Raw genomic sequence first — 18,863 nt, 5'->3', positions numbered from 1 at the left:
ATATTTGAGGATTAAATTATTCTATAATGGTCTCATTTAAAAAAAAAGAAAAAGATTAATCTGGATCCTATCCCAGATGTGCACTGAAAAATGTATACGTGTCAAGACATGGATAGAGCACTGGTGCTTATCGTACCCAAATCAACCTGACCAAAACGAGGACCGGATCTACTCCCATTTCCCGACCCATGAGCTTCATTTTTTCATCAACCTTGTTGACCCGCCTCTTATTATAATGCATCCTCTCTATTTATCAATCGCGCAACAGACAAAACCACCACTCTAGATCTAGCTTCTTCCTCTTTTTATCTCTATCTTCCTAATTTGCAGAAAACGCCATGGAGCCTCGAGGAGGAAGATCTTTACCTCCATTAGCGACGATCTGTGCAATTCTCGCGCTTCTGTTCCATGGCGCTCACTGCTTCTATCTTCCTGGCGTCGCTCCTGAGGATTTCGTCAAGGTGAGCGTCTTTTATTATTATGGATTTGAACACGAAACACAAATCGACTCGATCTGCACTTGTTTTTTTGGATCTGGTTATTGTTTTAATTGTGATTTCTGGTTTTACTTAATTTCTGTTTGGATGTTGATAAAATGAAGGAAACTAGAGGAAATTTGAAGAATTAGTGCGTTATTCTGTTCGATTTGCGTGATATTGTAGTGATCAAATGTATTTATGTTTCGATTTCTTTTGCTTGTGCATTCTCACCTGTGTTTTAAAGACTAAATCACTGAATACGATTAATTCTGAGAGTGATATTAGATTCGTGAAGAAGACGAGAAATTGATTGAAATGTTTGTGTAATATGGAACTATATTATCTTCCTGCATTATGTTATTAGCTATTCGGTGGATATTTATCATAAAATTCTTAAGATCCAAGCAATTAAAGCTAGCTCTTTGAATCGAGCATTTCTTGTTCACCATTGTAGCTACTATATTCGTTAGATCGTGGTTTCTTTTTTTTTCTGTTATCATAATTCATGAAGGATTGAAAATCGAAAATGCTTGATATACCTTTTTCAATTTAACTAGCTTGGAGGTCATACTGAGCCACATAATACGCTTGCCTTAATTCTAACTAATTACAATTTAGATGCCCAATTTGTGAGATTTGGGCATTGCTGAATTGTATGTTTATGAAATGTTCTGGAAATGGTCTCCTAGCATCACTGGCTATACAACTCAATCCTTACTTTGCTGGATATTTACATTGATTTGTTACTTGGTTTTGCTCATGTATGATTTACCATAAGGTTGGATTTCAGTTGCAGTCTTTGATGCATTTACATTCTCACTCAAAAAACCATATTTGTGCAAAGAATTATTTACCTTGTATTAATGTATCTAATGTGATTTTTCTATGGCTTACAAAAGTAATTAACATTGATGGTATTGAGTCTTTTGGTGCAATGGGGTCATCTAAAAAGGTCTACTGAACTCTAGTTACATTATTCTTCTCAATAATATGTTGTCTAAATTATTACTATTATAATATTATACTATTGTTTTTCAAACCAGAAAATGGAGTATACTATACATTTCGAAATTATGCCAAGTGTGGAAAATCGTTAAGATATGGCTAACTCACTCTGCATTTGTTTGTCTATTTGGTTGTTTCTTTTCCTCATAAAATGCAGGGAGATGAGTTGAAAGTGAAAGTGAACAAATTGACCTCTACAAAAACACAGCTTCCTTACTCATACTATTCTCTTCCTTATTGTCGCCCATCCAAGATTTTGGACAGTGCAGAGAATCTTGGGGAAGTGCTTCGTGGTGACCGTATTGAAAATTCCCCCTTTGTGGTCAGTTATGTTATCTTGTGTGGATCTTGGCCAATTTTTTAATGTGTTTGTACTGATTTTGCTGTTATGTTGAATCATTGTAGTTCAAAATGCGGGAGCCAAAGATGTGCAATATTGTTTGCCGTGTTAAATTTGATGCCAAAACTGTAAAGGAGTTTAAAGAGAAGATTGATGATGAGTATCGGGTGAACATGTATGAAACATCTTTTCTATACCATATAAGATATGTGCCAATAGTTGCGGAAATTCATTCAAAGTTCATCCTGTAATTGTTTTCACATGCATGATATAGGATCCTTGATAACCTTCCTCTTGTGGTTCCAAGACAAAGGTTGGATCAGGAATCTCCTACTGTGTATCAGCTCGGGTTTCATGTTGGTCTTAAAGGCCAATATAGTGGGGTATATCGTTGCACTTCAAACTCCATTTGCATTTTGTTGTTGGTAGATTGGTTTTTGCTTTTGCTTACTTGAAACTATATGCAGAGCAAGGAGGAAAAGTATTTTATCCACAATCATTTGGCATTCACTGTCAAGTTTCATAGAGATTTGCAAACTGACTCTGCAAGAATTGTTGGATTTGAAGTTAAACCATTGAGGTCTGATATTCAGGATCATGCATATTATATGAAATGTTGGCATTCTATGTTTTATGGTAGTAATATTTGTTTATTTGATTCATACAGCGTTAAGCATGAATATGAAGGAAAATGGAATGATGAGAAAACTCGTTTAACAACCTGTGACCCCCATGCAAAGCACACAGTTGTTAATTCAAACACTCCTCAAGAAGTTGAAGGGAAAAAAGAAGTTATTTTCACATACGATGTTGAATTCCAGGTGAGTTCTTGCATAAAACTGCAACTTTTGTTTGGTGTCACTGGTTTCTATTTAACTTCTTGAGCATCTATCATATGAATAGGAAGGGATGATCAACAACTAAAGGATGTATAAACCCCATAGTTTGATTAGAATTTAGGATGTTGGAAAATAGCTCCAATTTCCCTTCTGCTTCCTCCTCCCTTTCTCTCTGTTCTCTCTTCTTCTTCTTCTTCTTCTTTTTTTCCTCCCATCTCTCGACCATAATATCATTGGAATATAGAAGTGATATATTTTGCTTTCTTATCTGTGAGGTGTGACTGTTCTTCTTACTGTCTTACTCTTGTGTGCCTCAGGAGAGTGATGTGAAGTGGGCATCTAGATGGGATACCTATCTTTTAATGAGTGATGACCAAATTCATTGGTTCTCAATTGTTAATTCATTGATGATCGTCCTGTTTCTATCGGGCATGGTGGCAATGATTATGCTTCGCACGCTTTACCGTGATATATCCAAGTACAATGAATTGGAGACACAGGAAGAAGCCCAGGAAGAGACTGGATGGAAGCTTGTCCATGGAGATGTTTTCAGGCCCCCATCAAATTCTGATTTACTCTGTGTCTATGTTGGAACAGGTGTTCAATTTTTTGGAATGACCCTTGTTACCATGATCTTTGCAATTCTAGGGTTCCTGTCTCCATCAAACCGAGGTGGTCTTATGACTGCCATGCTCTTGCTCTGGGTTTTTATGGGCCTTTTTGCTGGTTATGCCTCTGCTCGTTTGTACAAAATGTTTAAAGGAACAGAATGGAAGAGAACTGCTTTCAGGACTGCTATTATGTTCCCAGGAATCGTCTCTGCCATTTTCTTCGTCTTAAATGCTCTTATCTGGGGCCAGAAATCATCTGGGGCTGTGCCATTTGGGACAATGTTTGCTCTAATATTTTTATGGTTTGGGATTTCTGTTCCACTTGTGTTTGTAGGAAGTTATATTGGGTTCAGGAAACCGGCAATTGAGGATCTTGTGAAGACAAATAAAATTCCGAGACAGATTCCAGAGCAGGCTTGGTACATGAACCCAGCCTTCTCCATTCTAATTGGAGGAATACTTCCTTTTGGAGCTGTTTTCATTGAGCTCTTCTTCATCCTCACCTCAATCTGGCTGAATCAGTTTTACTATATCTTTGGCTTCCTCTTCCTAGTATTCATTATCCTCATTGTCACTTGTGCTGAAATAACTGTGGTGCTTTGCTACTTCCAGTTGTGCAGTGAGGACTACCTGTGGTGGTGGAGGTCATATCTTACATCTGGCTCCTCTGCATTATATCTCTTCCTTTATGCAACATTCTACTTCTTCACAAAGCTCGAAATAACGAAGTTCGTTTCTGGGGTGTTATACTTCGGATACATGCTAATTGCATCGTATGCATTTTTTGTGTTAACTGGCACCATTGGGTTTTATGCGTGCTTTTGGTTCACAAGGCTCATCTATTCATCAGTGAAAATTGATTAATTCTGGCTGTTCCTTCTCTCCATCAAAACAGGGTAAGATTCAAAGATAGTAGATAATTATGTTATTAGATGTAAACATTTTTGTGCATTTTTGAATGGAGACAGATGATTCTGATGTTATAGTCCTTTATCTTACTTACTGTTGAAGAATGATCTTTTTCTTAAATATATAGTTCGTTAGTAAGCTTGTAATGCTTCCATTTGATTGTTAGTCTTGTATTGGGTGTTAGTCGATGAAAATTTAGGATATCTGTGGATTTATTTGATCCTGTTAAAACCTAGAGAAGATTCACACGCACATTCGCATGCTCACTCCAAATGCCTGTTATATATATATATATATATATATATATATATATATATATATATATATATATATATCTGACATTTTACCTTAATGGAAGCAACAAAAGGAACCGGGAAAATACTGTTATAAGAAATTCAGCAATTCTGTGCTTTTCTCATGATCGGTGTGCAAGAAATCACCATGCTCCATTCCTGTGGTGAAGCCTAAGATTAACGTGGTCAAAAATGGTTTCGCCCTACAGGTCCAACGACTGGTTTTGTCTCTTCTACGCCTTCCCTTGCCCCTTGGACAAGAATGGAAGTTGTGAGAATCGCTGAGCAAGGATAACCATTGAAATGCCAACACCAGATTCCTATTTGTAGTCATAGTGTTGGTTAATCTCAGGGGATAAGGTCCTAAATCCACCGTGGCTTAGATTAACGCAAACACAAATCGACTTGTTTTGGTTGTAATTTCATTCCTCGTCAATTACTTGCGCTGATCATGTTTTCACCTGCTGTATATATATGCCTGTTGATCATATTAATCTAAAAAGCTAAAACAAACAGGATCGATTTCCTCCAATAAATTTGGATATTAAACAAAGAAAAGAGAAATGACTAATCATCATCAGTTGTGGACTAATCCCTTCCATGGTATATTTATAATCAACAGAGAACTAAAAACACAAAATTAAATACAGCCATCTATAACCTACTTCCTACTGGGATGAGTATCTATGGGCTCAGCACTATTGGTAGCCTTATTCCGGGCGCTTGCTTCTGGCGTTTTCTTGGCATACAAGACCATGTATCCAATGGCGGCTGTTATAAGGAGGCCAGCAATTGTCATGGTGTTTCGGCTAAAGGGCAGTTTGCCCCTCTGATGCAAGCTCCCCTCCGGCCTTGGGTTGTGGCCCAGCGGTTTCTTAGATCCCTCTAAGCCTGCGGCTTTCACTTCTTCGGGACTCATCTTGTGGGGGTTAGCTGTCTTCCTCCACTCTTCATTCCCTGCCATTTTATGCATCTCCTAGCCCTCATTCAAGAGCGTTAGAGATGATGACGAGAAGTTCTGCCGCGTTGAAGAAACTATATGGAGGAGGGATGGTTTAATCCCTGAACACGTAGCGGTTGCATGATACGAACTCATAGTCTTGGGACAAGTGGAGTAGCTGGTACGTGATTCGTGAACTTCTGTGGTAGTAGGGCTGAGCAGAATTCGGTTCAAACAAAAAAATAGAACCGAATCGAGTCAATTCAGTTCAATTGGTTCGATTTTAAAATTAAATCGGTTCGGTTCGATTTTAATTTATAAAAATTTCAATTATTTCGGTTCGGTTCGGTTTTGAAGAGAAAAAATTGATTAAACCGAACCGAACCAAATAGTGATTTATATAGTCAAATTGAACCGAATTGATTTTTGAATTAATTTATTTTTATGAAAAATTTATGAATTATATTTAATTATATATATATTAATTGTTTAATTTCATTGATTAATGGTTATTAGGTTCAAACCAAAGTTAAAATTAGACCAAATAACTTGAAAATCAAGTCTAAATTAAAAAATAATCAAAAATCAAACCGATCAATTTAAATTAAACCGAACAAAAATAAAGCGGTTCGGTTCAATTCGATTTTTCACCAATTTCGATTCGGTTCGATTTCTAAAATTGACGATTTAATTTTTATGATTTAATTCGATTCGATTCAATTTGAACTGATTGCTCACCCTAGGTGGTAGCGGCCAGCTGGTATTTGGAAATTGGAGTTCTCAATCTCGAATGTGAGTGGGTTGCACGCCAATTCAGCCTGATTAAAGTAGATGCCTTGGATAGGAGAATTGGGCGTCAAATAATAATGGGCTACACGAAGTGCTAGAAACATAAATTCCTGATAAATAATTTATATGAAAAGCATTTTATACAAAAAATAATTTTTAAAAAATATTTTTAATTAATAATAGATATTTATATGTATATATAAATATTTTTATATTTTAATAAAATTATTAAAATTTAATAAATAATTCATCTTCTAAAAAAATATTTTTCTTGAAAATAATTTTTTTTATTTAATTAAAAAAATATATTTCATTGATTATTTTAATGCTTCAAATGCTAAAAATATAAAAAAGTTTCGCAAAATAAACGAGCCTAAATCTTGACCAAATTCAAATGGCTTAATAGTCAATTTTAGTCAAAACTTTATGTGAATTGTTAATTTTAGTTTTTTTTTTAATTTAGGTCTATTTTCACAAATTAGACTTAATTATGATTAGGGAAGAGACTTTCTTTTGGATACACACATATGGTAGTCAGGTTAATAAAAAATAATAATATTTAAATCAAGTCACCATGATTAACTTCTTTAAAAAATGACTATGTTTTGGGTAAAACCAAAACATAACCATTCATTTTCCTTCTCCTAAATAGAGATCGAATCTTCTTGCTCCTAGGGTTCTTGTGCAAGGGATAACTAATTAATTCTACGATTTTTTATGCTGTGGCTTTTGTGATAAGGCATGGTAGAAATTCAAGACTCTTAACATCTACAAGCAATGTAAAGGGAGAGATTTCAGTTAGTTCAAGTGGGTGGGAGTAGTAGTCGAAACCTTTGCCAACATGATGTATCTGCAATTTGTTATATTTCTTTAATAAAAGGTAATTCAGGAAGAAGAGTTTGGAGATGTCCTAATTGGAAGGTAAATGTATGACAATGTAGTACAATTATAGTGATTTTTAGTCTAGTTTAAACTAAAATTAATTGAATATTCTTCTTCTGTTAATCGAAATCTTCTTGCTTCTAGGGTTCTTTCCTAAGTATAACACCCCAAAATTTTAAATTTTATTATTTTATGAGCATTTTTTGTATTTTAATTTTATTTAAATTTTAGAAATTTTTTTCGAGATTTTTCGGATTTTAAAAAATCGGGTTCGATTTTCCGAAAATATAAACTTTGATGATTTTTAAAAATTAATTTAAAGACCACGTGGCAAAATTAAAAATATATTTGGAGTCTACGAATTTTTCTGAGTTTTCTGAAATTTTTTTGAAATTTTTGGACCTCATTTTCGGTCCCGAGGCTGAGTAAAAATTCAAAATTTTATATTTCGAATCGAATCGGTCGAATCGAACCGGACCGGATCGGACCGATCAAATCGGACCAGCTCCTTTTCTTCTTCCATTTTCTTCCGCGCGTCCCGACCTCCTCCCCTTCTCTCTCTCTTTTCTCTCTCCTCCCTCCTCCCCTTGCCGCGCCGCCGCCTCCCCTGCCTCCCCACCTCGCCGGCGCGCCACCTCAGCCCTCCCCCACGGCCGGCCGCCGCCTGGAACGCCGGAAAACGGCCCCAGAAACGACGCGCAGCGCGCGCGCGACTCCTCGACTTCCCGGCCGAAATCCGGCCGATCCGGCCACCAATTGGACCGGGTCTTGTGTCTAAAATCATCTACTCGTCGAGAGCTTTCCATAGACAACAAGAACACCAAAATCCATCGAGCGGTTTGTCCAATTTTTGCCCGGGAAGTTTTAGCCCATTTTGATTTTCGGGCTAGATTTCTCGCAAACTGTGAATCCCACGAGAAAACCGAGAGTACCAGAGCGCTCCACTCGTCGAGAGCTTCGCGGCGACATAAATTTCGAATTTTTTCGACACCGTTTTTCGGTGGGTCCCACGGAACTTCGCAGTGTCTTTCCGAGCATTAAATGAGCTTAGAAAATTCTGAAAAATTTATGTACTAACCCCCGTGTTGTGAGCTTCGTGTAGGTATCTTCAATTCGCGGAAATTCGACAGTTGCCCGGGTCTGTGAATTTCCGGCCAGACCGACCCATTACCGGAAAAGTCTCTGAATTGGACCGAGGTTTTGGCTACCCCCCCATTGTCAGACATCCCGAGCACGTTCCCGAAGTCTGAATCGGAAAAGGTAAACCTAAACCTTGCTTTTTCGTAATTTACTAGTGCTTAAATAGGATAAAAAAATCCATAAAATATTCGTGGTAGCTCAGAAAATTATGATTCTTTTTGCAATAGCCTAGTAATATTGCTAAGGACCGCGGGGCAAAGTTTTAGAATTTTTAGAGCTTATTTGGGCAGTTTTTGCAAAAATGATCAATTATAAGGACTAAATTGAAATTTTACATATTGTGATGGATGATTGATTTGATGGACCCAGGAGGGGCTATGTGATGTGATTGAGTTGTGGATATATGGGTTGTGAATATAGAAGTGTGCTTTGAGCCCTTTTGCAGGTTGGGTAGGTCTTAGGTATAGGGGAGACTCTGCCGGATTTTCGGCACGACTTAGGACGTATTTGGTCTTTTCTTGATTGTATTGAGTCATTGTATTAAATAATTGTAATGTAATTGTCAGGTGAGCCGGGATAGCCTTCTCCTCCGCCACCACAAAGGACCGTTGTCAAGTCTGTGAGTAAAATATTAATTTTAATTGTAATTTCACTATTATTATATGTTCAAGCATGCCCATGCATCACTTATATGCATATATCTATGTAGATAAACTTTAGGCACGATTTATGTTGCATTCATAACTGTGAAAGTGCCATGTATGTTGTTGTGGTAATTTGGAGCAGTGTGCGTGCGTTGGCGTGCGTGTGATGTGGTGTGGACTATGGATAGGACGGGTAGACACGGCTTGAGATCTTCTCTGGGACCCAGTCCTTCGGGGTAGACACGGCTTGAGTTCTTCGCTGGGACCCCGATTTGGTTATTAAGTGGAAGTCCGAGCTGAGTTCTTCGCTGGCACAGTTGGAATTAAGAGAGCTGTATAGGGGATCAGCTCCCATATATATATGATTGATATTGCTGGGTGCGTGAGTGCTCCAAATTACCTTTTTGATGTTATGATGTTAAATTATTGCTGGTGTTGCATTTCACTCCATAGGGTGCATTAGTTTTAGATAGTTATAGAGATTATGGTTAAAATTGATATTTTACTCTCTGAGTCGAACGCTCACTCCTGTTCAATATTTTTTCAGGCTACAGGAGGATTTTATTGTGGTTAACCTGCTTTTCTTCTTTGCAGGTTGTTATTCAATATTTGTGTAATTTTATTTACTCCTAGATTTTCCGCATGTGTTAGAATTATTTAAATGATTCGGGTCTGTAATATAATTGTTATGTGAACCTGTAAAATTATTATATGTATGTTTGATGGATTGGATGAGGGAGCTGAGCTCCCATTTATCTTTATGTTGATTTGAGTATGTGGAAGGTGAGCTGAGCTCCCCAAGTGATGATATATTTTGTTTACAGGTCGGGTGAGTCAAAAACTCCCCGTTGAAAGGTCCACTTTATGGCCGGACTCCGTCCAGTTGATTTCTTGAAATTGGGCCCAAATGGGCCTTAGAGTTGGGTTAAGTGAATAGTTAGGCTTACTACGGGCCTCGGGGGCTTTCGGCTGACCCAGGTCCTAGTGCCGGTCCGGCCCATAGGTTGGGTCGTGACAATTGTGGTATTAGAGCTTAGGCTCCAGATTCTTAGGGATTGATTGTCTAAAGTGTTGGGAAGAGTCTACTAGGAGTCACATGCGGAAAATAGGGTCCACATTCGTCTTGCATTGTCATCTTTGCTTCTAGTTTCTGCTTCATATATTGTGTGTAAATATGAGTCTATAGAGCTATGTAATGTGCAGTTTTGAATTTTGTGGGCTAATGCTGCTGAATTTCAAGAAAATACGTAGAAGTAGGAGAGCTGCCACTGCACCAGAACCAGATGTGCCTGACAAGGTGTCAGCACAAGATGAGGCGCCTGCCCCGAGGAGGCGGGGTAGGAGGCCTAGAGCTGTTCAAGTAGAAGAGCAGCTGCCACCAGTACAGGATCAGTCTTTTATGGCACAGGGTCCCATGGACCCCATGGCAGCTACTCTAGCTGGTTTGCAGAGGACCATCGATATGATGGCACAGTATATGGTCCACCCTCCACAGCAGCAGCAATCCACCGCACCAAGAGGGGAACCTTACAAACAGATAATCAATTTTAAGAAGTTGGTGCCTGGTACTTATGATGTGTCAGACGATGCATATCGATTTTTGGATTCTCGCATGTGCAGAGAATGCAGTGCGATTGACTGATAGAAGACTTATAGAGTGTATGCAGCATGTCATGGGGCCTATGCCTAAACAATGGATGAATGATTATATATTACCTCGGATGGAGGGTTTATCGTGGACTCAGTTTATGGAACTGTTCATCAATCGGTTTGTGCCAGAAAGCTTCAGAGATCAGAAGCAGTGGGCCTTTGAGGCCTTAAGACAGAATGGTAGGTCTGTAGATGAATATGCTATAGAATTTCTGGAATTGAGCAGATATGCCCCTACAGCAGTAGCTACAGAAACTATGAAGGTGAAGAGATTCCTAAAGGGGCTTGACAGGAGGTATGCGAACCTGGCCATGATGTCTGATCAGTCTTTTGATGTGGTGGTTGATCGAGCCAGACAGATTGAGATTAGCTATGCTGTGGATGACAGCGGAAGAGCAAAGAAAAACAAAGCAGAGGGTTCTACCGGTGTTCCCCAAATGGGTACTCCAAACAGTGGTGGCTAGAGTAATTACAGAGGAAAAAGTAGGAACAAGAAGAGTGATTTTAGACACAAACCTCGAGGTTCAGACCTGGATACGGATCCAGCAGTGGTCACAGTTTAGGGTACAGCAGTTTTGGGTCTGGTTCAGGATCTTCCTTAGCACCTTGTGCACAGTGTGGAAGAGGACATTCAGGACCTTGTTTGATGGGTTCAGGAGTATGCTTCAGGTGTGGCCAACCAGGTCACTTTGCTAGGAATGCCCCGTGTTCAGCGAGCCACAGATGGGGTCACAGGGTTCTGTTGCGAATGTTCCTCGTCAGTTGTATCCGGGTGCTTCCAGCATGGCAGGCAGTCAGTTCAGTGGCCAACAGGGCCGAGGACAAGGGGGACGTGGATTTGGGGGCAGATCAGGAGGGAGAAGTCAGTATCAAGGTTCTGCCACTCAGGGTAGGGGTCAAGCTCGGGTTTTCACCCTGACCCACCAGGATGCTCAAGCTTCAAATGCAGTTGTGGCAGGTATTCTTCTGGTCTGTTCCTATGAGGCTCGTGTTTTGATAGATCCGGGTGCTACGCACTCATTTGTCTCCCCTGTGTTTGCCATGAGATTGGGTAGAAACCCTACAACTCTAGAATGCCCTTTGTCAGTAGCTACCCCACTTAGTGACAACATAGATGTAGATATGGTTTTTCCGGGTAGCCCAGTAGTAGTGGATGGAAAGATCCTCCCAGCAGACTTGGTTCCTCTACCAGTAATGGATTTTGATGTAATTTTGGGGATGGATTGGTTGGCAACTCATTATGCCACCTTAGACTGCAGGAACAAAAATGTGCATTTCCACATACCTGGTGTGGAAGAGTTTAGCTTTGATGGTGACAGGAGCGTGGCTCCATATAACTTGGTGTCAGCAATTAGTGCTAGAAAAATGTTGAGGCGTGGATGCCAAGGGTATTTGGCATTGGTGAGAGATACATCTGTAGAAGGTGTCAACATGGAAAATGTTCCTGTTGTCAGAGAATTCATGGATGTCTTCCCTGAAGAGCTTCCAGGGTTGCCACCAGAAAGGGGAATAGAGTTCTGCATTGATGTTGTTCCGGGTACAAACCCCATATCAATGCCACCTTACAGGATGGCCCCAGCAGAATTAAAAGAGTTAAAGGAGCAACTACAGGAGCTGTTGGACAAAGGTTTCATACGTCCGAGCACTTCACCCTGGGGTGCTCCTGTTCTATTTGTGAGAAAGAAGGATGGGTCATTGAGGTTGTGCATTGACTATAGACAGCTGAACAAGGTGACTGTGAAGAACAAGTATCCACTTCCTCGGATCGACGATCTGTTTGATCAGCTCTAAGGGGCTAGATTCTTTTCCAAGATAGACCTGCGATCAGGCTACCATCAGTTGAGAATCAGGAATGAGGACGTGTCCAAAACGGCATTCAGGACAAGATATGGTCATTATGAGTTCTTGATGATGTCTTTTGGACTCACTAATGCACCAGCAGCCTTCATGGACTTGATGAACAGGGTGTTCAAGCCATTTTTGGACCGTTTTGTCATCGTATTGGTATACTCTCAGACCGAGGAAGAACACGTGTGGCACTTGAGGATGGTGTTGCAGACTTTGATGGAGCACCAGCTATATGCGAAATTTTCAAAATGTGAATTTTGGCTAGAAAGCATCTCATTCTTGGGACACGTGGTTTCTAGTGCCGGCATTCAAGTGGATCCCAAGAAAATTGAAGTCAGAATCGATTGGCTTAGGCCTACAACAGTCACTGAGGTGCGAAGTTTTCTGGGTCTAGCTGGCTACTATAGGCGTTTTGTACAGGATTTTTCCAGGATAGCAGCTCCCCTAACTAAGTTAACCCGGAAGAATGTTCCATTCATTTAGACAGATGACTGTGAGAGGAGTTTCCAGAAGCTTAAGGAGTGTCTAACCACCGCCCCTGTGTTGACACTACCTATGAGTGGTGAAGGATACACCGTGTACTGTGACACCTCCAGAGTTGGCCTAGGGTGTGTTTTGATGCAGAATGGAAAAGTAGTGGCTTATGCTTCAAGACAGCTGAAGAGGCATGAGCAGAACTACCCCACCCATGATTTGGAAATGGCGGCTGTAATTTTTGCACTAAAAATCTGGAGGCACTACCTGTATGGTGAGGTGTGTGAGATATACACCGACCATAAGAGTTTGAAGTACATCTTCCAACAGAGGGACTTAAACTTAAGACAGAGGAGATGGATGGAGCTTCTGAAAGACTATGATTGCACCATCCAGTACCACCCTGGGAAAGCCAATGTAGTAGCAGATGCTTTGAGCAGAAAATCTTCTGGCAGTTTGGCACACATTTCAGCAGAGAAGAGACCATTGATTCAGAAGGTACATGAGTTGATGGATCAAGGTTTAATCCTAGATCTTTCAGATGAGGGGGTATTGCTGGCTCATTTTTCAGTGAGGCCAGACTTGAGAGACAGAGTTAGAGTTTCCCAGCACAGAGACTAACAATTGATGAAAATCATAGAAAGAGTATAGCAAGGTGAAGGTGGTGAGTTTGGATTTGCCAATGATGGCGCCTTAGTGCAAGGTTCTAGGATATGTGTGCCCGATGTGGACAATCTCAGAAATGAAATCATGCGAGAGGCACACTATACACTGTACAGTGTCCACCCAGGCTGCACCAAGATGTACCATGACGTGAAAGATAGCTATTGGTGGAATGGCATGAAGAGAGACATAGCAGACTTTGTGTCCAAGTGCTTGACTTGTCATAAGGTGAAGTTTGAACACCAGAGACCGTCAGGGAAGCTGTAAGAGCTCCCTATCCCAGAATGGAAGTGGGAAATGATCACTATGGATTTTGTGACTAGGTTGCCTTGTACCACGCGAGGATATGATTCGATATGGGTAATTGTGGACCGTCTAACCAAATCAGCTCACTTTTTACTTGTGAAGACTACGTATTCAGTGGCACAGTACGCCCGACTCTACATTCAAGAAATAGTTAGATTGCATGGAGTTTCAGCTTCTATAATATCTGACAGAGGGCCCCAGTTCACTTCTCGGTTTTGGAGAAAGTTGCAGGAAGCACTTGGCACACAGTTGAACTTTAGTACGGCTTTCCACCCTCGCATGCACTGACAAATTGAAGGACAATCCAAACACTGGAAGACATGCTTCGCATGAGTGTCTTGGATTTTGGAGGTCAATGGGATGATCAGCTAGCTTTGGTGGAGTTTGCCTATAACAACAGTTACCATTCTAGCATAGGGATGGCACCCTATGAGGCATTATATGGAAGAAAGTGTAGGTCTCCTCTGTGTTGGACGGAAATGTGGGAAGCGAAGGTGCATGATGTAGACCTAGTGCAGTACACTTCAGAGGTAGTTCCTTTAATCAGGGAACTACTGAAAACAGCTTTCAGTAGGCAGAAGAGTTATGCAGACCCCAGACGGAGGGATGTGGAGTTTGCAGTAGGCGACTATGTATTCCTGAAGGTTTCTCCAATGAAGGGAGTCATGAGATTTGGAAAGAAGGGCAAGTTGGCACCTCGGTATATCGGACCTTTTGAGGTTACTGATAGAGTTGGAGCAGTTGCCTACCGGTTGGAGCTACCACCCAACCTTTCTCACGTTCATCCCGTATTTCACATCTCCATGCTCAGGAAATACATTCCAGATCCTTCTCATGTACTACAACCAGATGTAATAGAGCTAAAAGAGAACTTGACATTTGAGGAGCAACCTGTAGCCATAGTGGACTACCAAGTGAGACAGCTGAGATCAAAACAGATCCCTATGGTTAAGGTCTTGTGGAGGAGCCAGTCAGTGGAAGAGTGCACCTGGGAGTCAGAACGGGACATGCGTAGCAAGTACCCTTATCTGTTCAATGTATAATCATGTGCTTTATTCTGCCTTGTGTAAAATTCGAGGACGAATTTTCTGTAAGGGGGGAAGAATGTAACACCCCAAAATTTTAAATTTTATTATTTTATGAGCATTTTTGGTATTTTAATTTTATTTAAATTTTAGGAATTTTTTTGAGATTTTTCGGATTTTAAAAATCGGGTTCGATTTTCCGAAAATATAAACTTTGATGATTTTTAAAAATTAATTTAAAGACCACGTGGCAAAACTAAAAATATATTTGGAGTCTACGAATTTTTCTGAGTTTTCTGAATTTTTTTTGAAATTTTTGGACCTCATTTTCGGTCCCGAGTCAAAGTAAAAATTCAAAATTTTATATTTCGAATCGAACCGGATCGGATCGGACCGATCGAAACGGACCGGCTCCTTTTTCTTCTTCTCTTTTCTTCCTCGCGTCCCGACCTCCTCCCCTTCTCTCTCTCTTTTCTCTCTCCTCCCTCCTCCCCTTGCCGCGCCGCCGCCTCCCCTGCCTCCCCACCTCGCCGGCGCCCCACCTCAGCCCTCCCCCACGGCCGGCCGCCTCCTGGAACGCCGGAAAACAGCCCCAGAAACGACGCGCAGCGCGCGCGCGACTCCTCGATTTCCCGATCGAAATCCGGCCGATCCGGCCACCAATTGGACCGGGTCTTGTGTCTAAAATCATCTACTCGTCGATAGCTTTCCATAGACACCAAGAACAACCGAAATCCATCAAGCGGTTTGTCCAATTTTTGCCCAGGAAGTTTTAGCCCATTTTGACTTTCGGGCTAGATTTCTCGCAAACCGTGAATCCCACGAGAAAACCGAGAGTACCCGAGAGCTCCACTCGTCGAGAGCTTCGCGGCGACATAAATTTCGAATTTTTCCGACATCGTTTTTCGATGGGTTCCACGGAACTTCGCAGTGTCTTTTCGAGCATTAAATGAGCTTAGAAAATTCTGAAAAATTTATGTACTAACCCCCGTGTTGTGAGTTTCGTGTAGGTATCTTCAATTCGCGAAAATTCGACAGTTGCCCGGGTCTGTGAATTTCCGGCCAAACCGACCCGTTACTGGAAAAGTCTCCGAATTAGACCTAGGTTTTGGCTACCCCCCCATTGTCAGACATCCCGAGCACGTTCCCAAAATCGGAATCGGTAAAGGTAAACCCGAACCTTGCTTTTTCGTAATTTACTAGTGCTTAAATAGGATAAAAAATCTATAAAATATTCGTGGTAGCTCAGAAAATTATGATTCTTTTTGCAATAGCCTAGTAATATTGCTAAGGACCGCGGGGCAAAGTTTTAGAATTTTTAGAGCTTATTTGGGCAGTTTTTGAAAAATTGATCAATTATAAGGACTAAATTGAAATTTTACATATTGTGATGGATGATTGATTTGATGGACCCAGGAGGGGCTATGTGATGTGATTGAGTTGTGGATATATGGGTTGTGAATATAGAAGTGTGCTTTGAGCCCTTTTGCAGGTTGGGTAGGTCCTAGGTATAGGGGAGACTCTACCGGATTTTCGGCACGACTTAGGACGTATTTGGTCTTTTCTTGATTGTATTGAGTCATTGTATTAAATAATTGTAATGTAATTGTCAGGTGAGCCGGGACAGCCTTCTCCCTCCGCCCAGCCGCCACAGTGACCGTTGTCAAGTCTGTGAGTAAAATATTAATTTTAATTGTAATTTCACTATTATTATATGTTCAAGCATGCCCATGCATCACTTATATGCATATATCTATGTAGATAAACTTTAGGCACGATTTATGTTGCATTCATAACTGTGAAAGTGCCATGTATGTTGTTGTGGTAATTTGGAGCAGTGTGCGTGCGTGTGATGTGGTGTGGACTATGGATAGGACGGGTAGACACGGCTTGAGATCTTCGCTGGGACCCGGTCCTTCGGGGTAGACACGGCTTGAGTTCTTCGCTGGGACCCCGATTTGGTTATTAAGTGGAAGTCCGAGCTGAGTTCTTCGCTGGCACAGTTGGAATTAAGAGAGCTGTATAGGGGATCAGCTCCCATATATATATGATTGATATTGCTGGGTGCGTGAGTGCTCCAAATTACCTTTTTGATGTTATGATGTGAAATTATTGCTGGTGTTGCATTTCACTCCATAGGGTGCATTAGTTTTAGATAGTTATAGAGATTATGGTTAAAATTGATATTTTACTCTCTGAGTCGAACGCTCACTCCTGTTCAATAATTTTTTAGGCTACAGGAGGATTTTATTGTGGTTAACCTGCTTTTCTTCTTCGCAGGTTGTTATTCAATATTTGTGTAATTTTATTTACTCCTAGATTTTTCGCATGTGTTAGAATTATTTAAATGATTCGGGTCTGTAATATAATTGTTATGTGGACCTGTAAAATTATTATATGCATGTTTGATGGACTGGATGAGGGAGCTGAGCTCCCATTTATCTTTATGTTGATTTGAGTATGTGGAGGGTGAGCTGAGCTCCCCAAGTGATGATATATTTTGTTTACAGGTCGGGTGAGTCAAAAACTCCCCGTTGAAAGGTCCACTTTATGGCCGGACTCCGTCCGGTTGATTTCTTGAAATTGGGCCCAAATGGGCCTTAGAGTTGGGTTAAGTGAATAGTTAGGCTTACTACGGGCCTCGAGGGCTTTATGCTGGTCCAGGTCCTAGTGCCGGTCCGGCCCATAGGTTGGGTCGTGACACTAAGGGACAACTAATTAAATCTAGGGTTCTTTATGGTATGCCTTCTACGATCAGGCATAGTAGAAATTCAATACCCTCAACATCTGCAAGCAATGCAAGGGAAGATATTTCAATTTGTTTAAGTGGCAGTAGTGGCCGAATTTTTTGCCAGCATGATATACTTGTAATTGTTTATATTTCTTTGGCAAAAGGCAAAGCAGGAAAAAGATTTTAGAGATGTCATGATTAGAAGATAAATGCATGACATTGTAGTACAATTATAATAATTTTTAGTCTAGCTTAAACTGAATTAAATTGAATCTTCCTCTTCTATTATTACAGGATAGTTTAGTTGTAGATTTTTCCAATGGATTGACTCAAATATTCTATCGCATGAGAAGGTTATATTTGATAGATTGTTTAAGAAGATTAATGATTTGAATGTTATGTTGGTGGAAAAGATGTAAGTTAAGAGAGAAATTTATATGCAATTGAAGAAATCATTAAAGAGGGCAAAATTAGCTAATTAACAGTTGGCATAGTCAAGCTTGAAAATTTGTCTATGCTTGAAGAACTGAATATTGAAATGAAGTAAAGGTTATGTAAGTACTGATATTTGGAGGTTCTGAAAATGGAATGGCTACGTTTTGATTTTGCCTATAATGCACTCATTTTTTCAAGAAATTAACCATAATTAACTGCTATGGATCACATATTTAAATATTATTATTTTTGTTTTATGATTTGACTGTCATATGTGCACCTCCAAAAACAATTTTCTCTCCTAACCACAATTGAAATTAATTTATAAAAATAAATAAAAATTAAAATAAAAAAATTATAATTAAAATTGACAATTCACATAAAATTGCAATTAAAATTATCCATTAGGCAAATTCAAATTTATCTTTCCAATAGTGATTTCAATCAACAAAAGGTTACAAATAAAATTAAATGAGTTGAAAGTTTTTCATACAAAAAAGACGTTTCTTCATATAACTCTCCTCCTAAAGAGGCAAAACGCGATGTAAGTGTGAGCCTAACAATGAGGAGTTTTGACGAAGGCCGCTGTTTTTTTCGCAAATTATTAAGTGCACCTCCGAGGCTTCACTTATAAAATAGTGGCCTTACATTATTATTTTTATATTATAATTATTTTTATATAAATATATATAATACACTATTTTTTTATGCACTGCACTGGATGTATGGTATAATTTGCTTTTATGAGCCGTTTAGATTCCTTACCAGGCTTTTCATGCAATTTTGATCATAACAATGGTCCACGCCCTGAGCCCCAGGTGGCCAACACTTTCATCTTCTCTTTCTTTTTTTTTTTTCTT

At 39.9% G+C, this 18,863-nt stretch overlaps 2 protein-coding genes across 2 annotated transcripts; one reads left to right on the top strand and one right to left on the bottom strand.

Annotated features, from left to right (window-relative positions):
- The first annotated feature begins 188 nt into the window (after window positions 1-188).
- LOC110673900 (transmembrane 9 superfamily member 8) lies at window positions 189-4,321 on the top strand. The gene is made up of 7 exons (XM_021837130.2): window positions 189-461; window positions 1,642-1,806; window positions 1,890-1,999; window positions 2,099-2,207; window positions 2,292-2,404; window positions 2,492-2,645; window positions 2,981-4,321. Exons 1-7 carry the CDS (start codon window positions 339-341, stop codon window positions 4,136-4,138), a joined length of 1,932 nt encoding a protein of 643 aa, XP_021692822.2. The 5' UTR covers window positions 189-338; the 3' UTR covers window positions 4,139-4,321.
- A 677-nt stretch (window positions 4,322-4,998) lies between these two features.
- LOC110673901 (uncharacterized) lies at window positions 4,999-5,538 on the bottom strand. The gene has a single exon (XM_021837131.2). The coding sequence runs from the start codon at window positions 5,447-5,449 to the stop codon at window positions 5,138-5,140; it is 312 nt and encodes a 103-aa protein (XP_021692823.2). The 5' UTR covers window positions 5,450-5,538; the 3' UTR covers window positions 4,999-5,137.
- Between the last annotated feature and the right edge of the window lie 13,325 nt (window positions 5,539-18,863).

This window comes from Hevea brasiliensis, chromosome 11 (genome assembly GCF_030052815.1).
Source record: "Hevea brasiliensis isolate MT/VB/25A 57/8 chromosome 11, ASM3005281v1, whole genome shotgun sequence".
NCBI classification, from domain to species: domain Eukaryota; kingdom Viridiplantae; phylum Streptophyta; class Magnoliopsida; order Malpighiales; family Euphorbiaceae; genus Hevea; species Hevea brasiliensis.
This window is presented reverse-complemented; position numbering and strand designations above follow the sequence as displayed.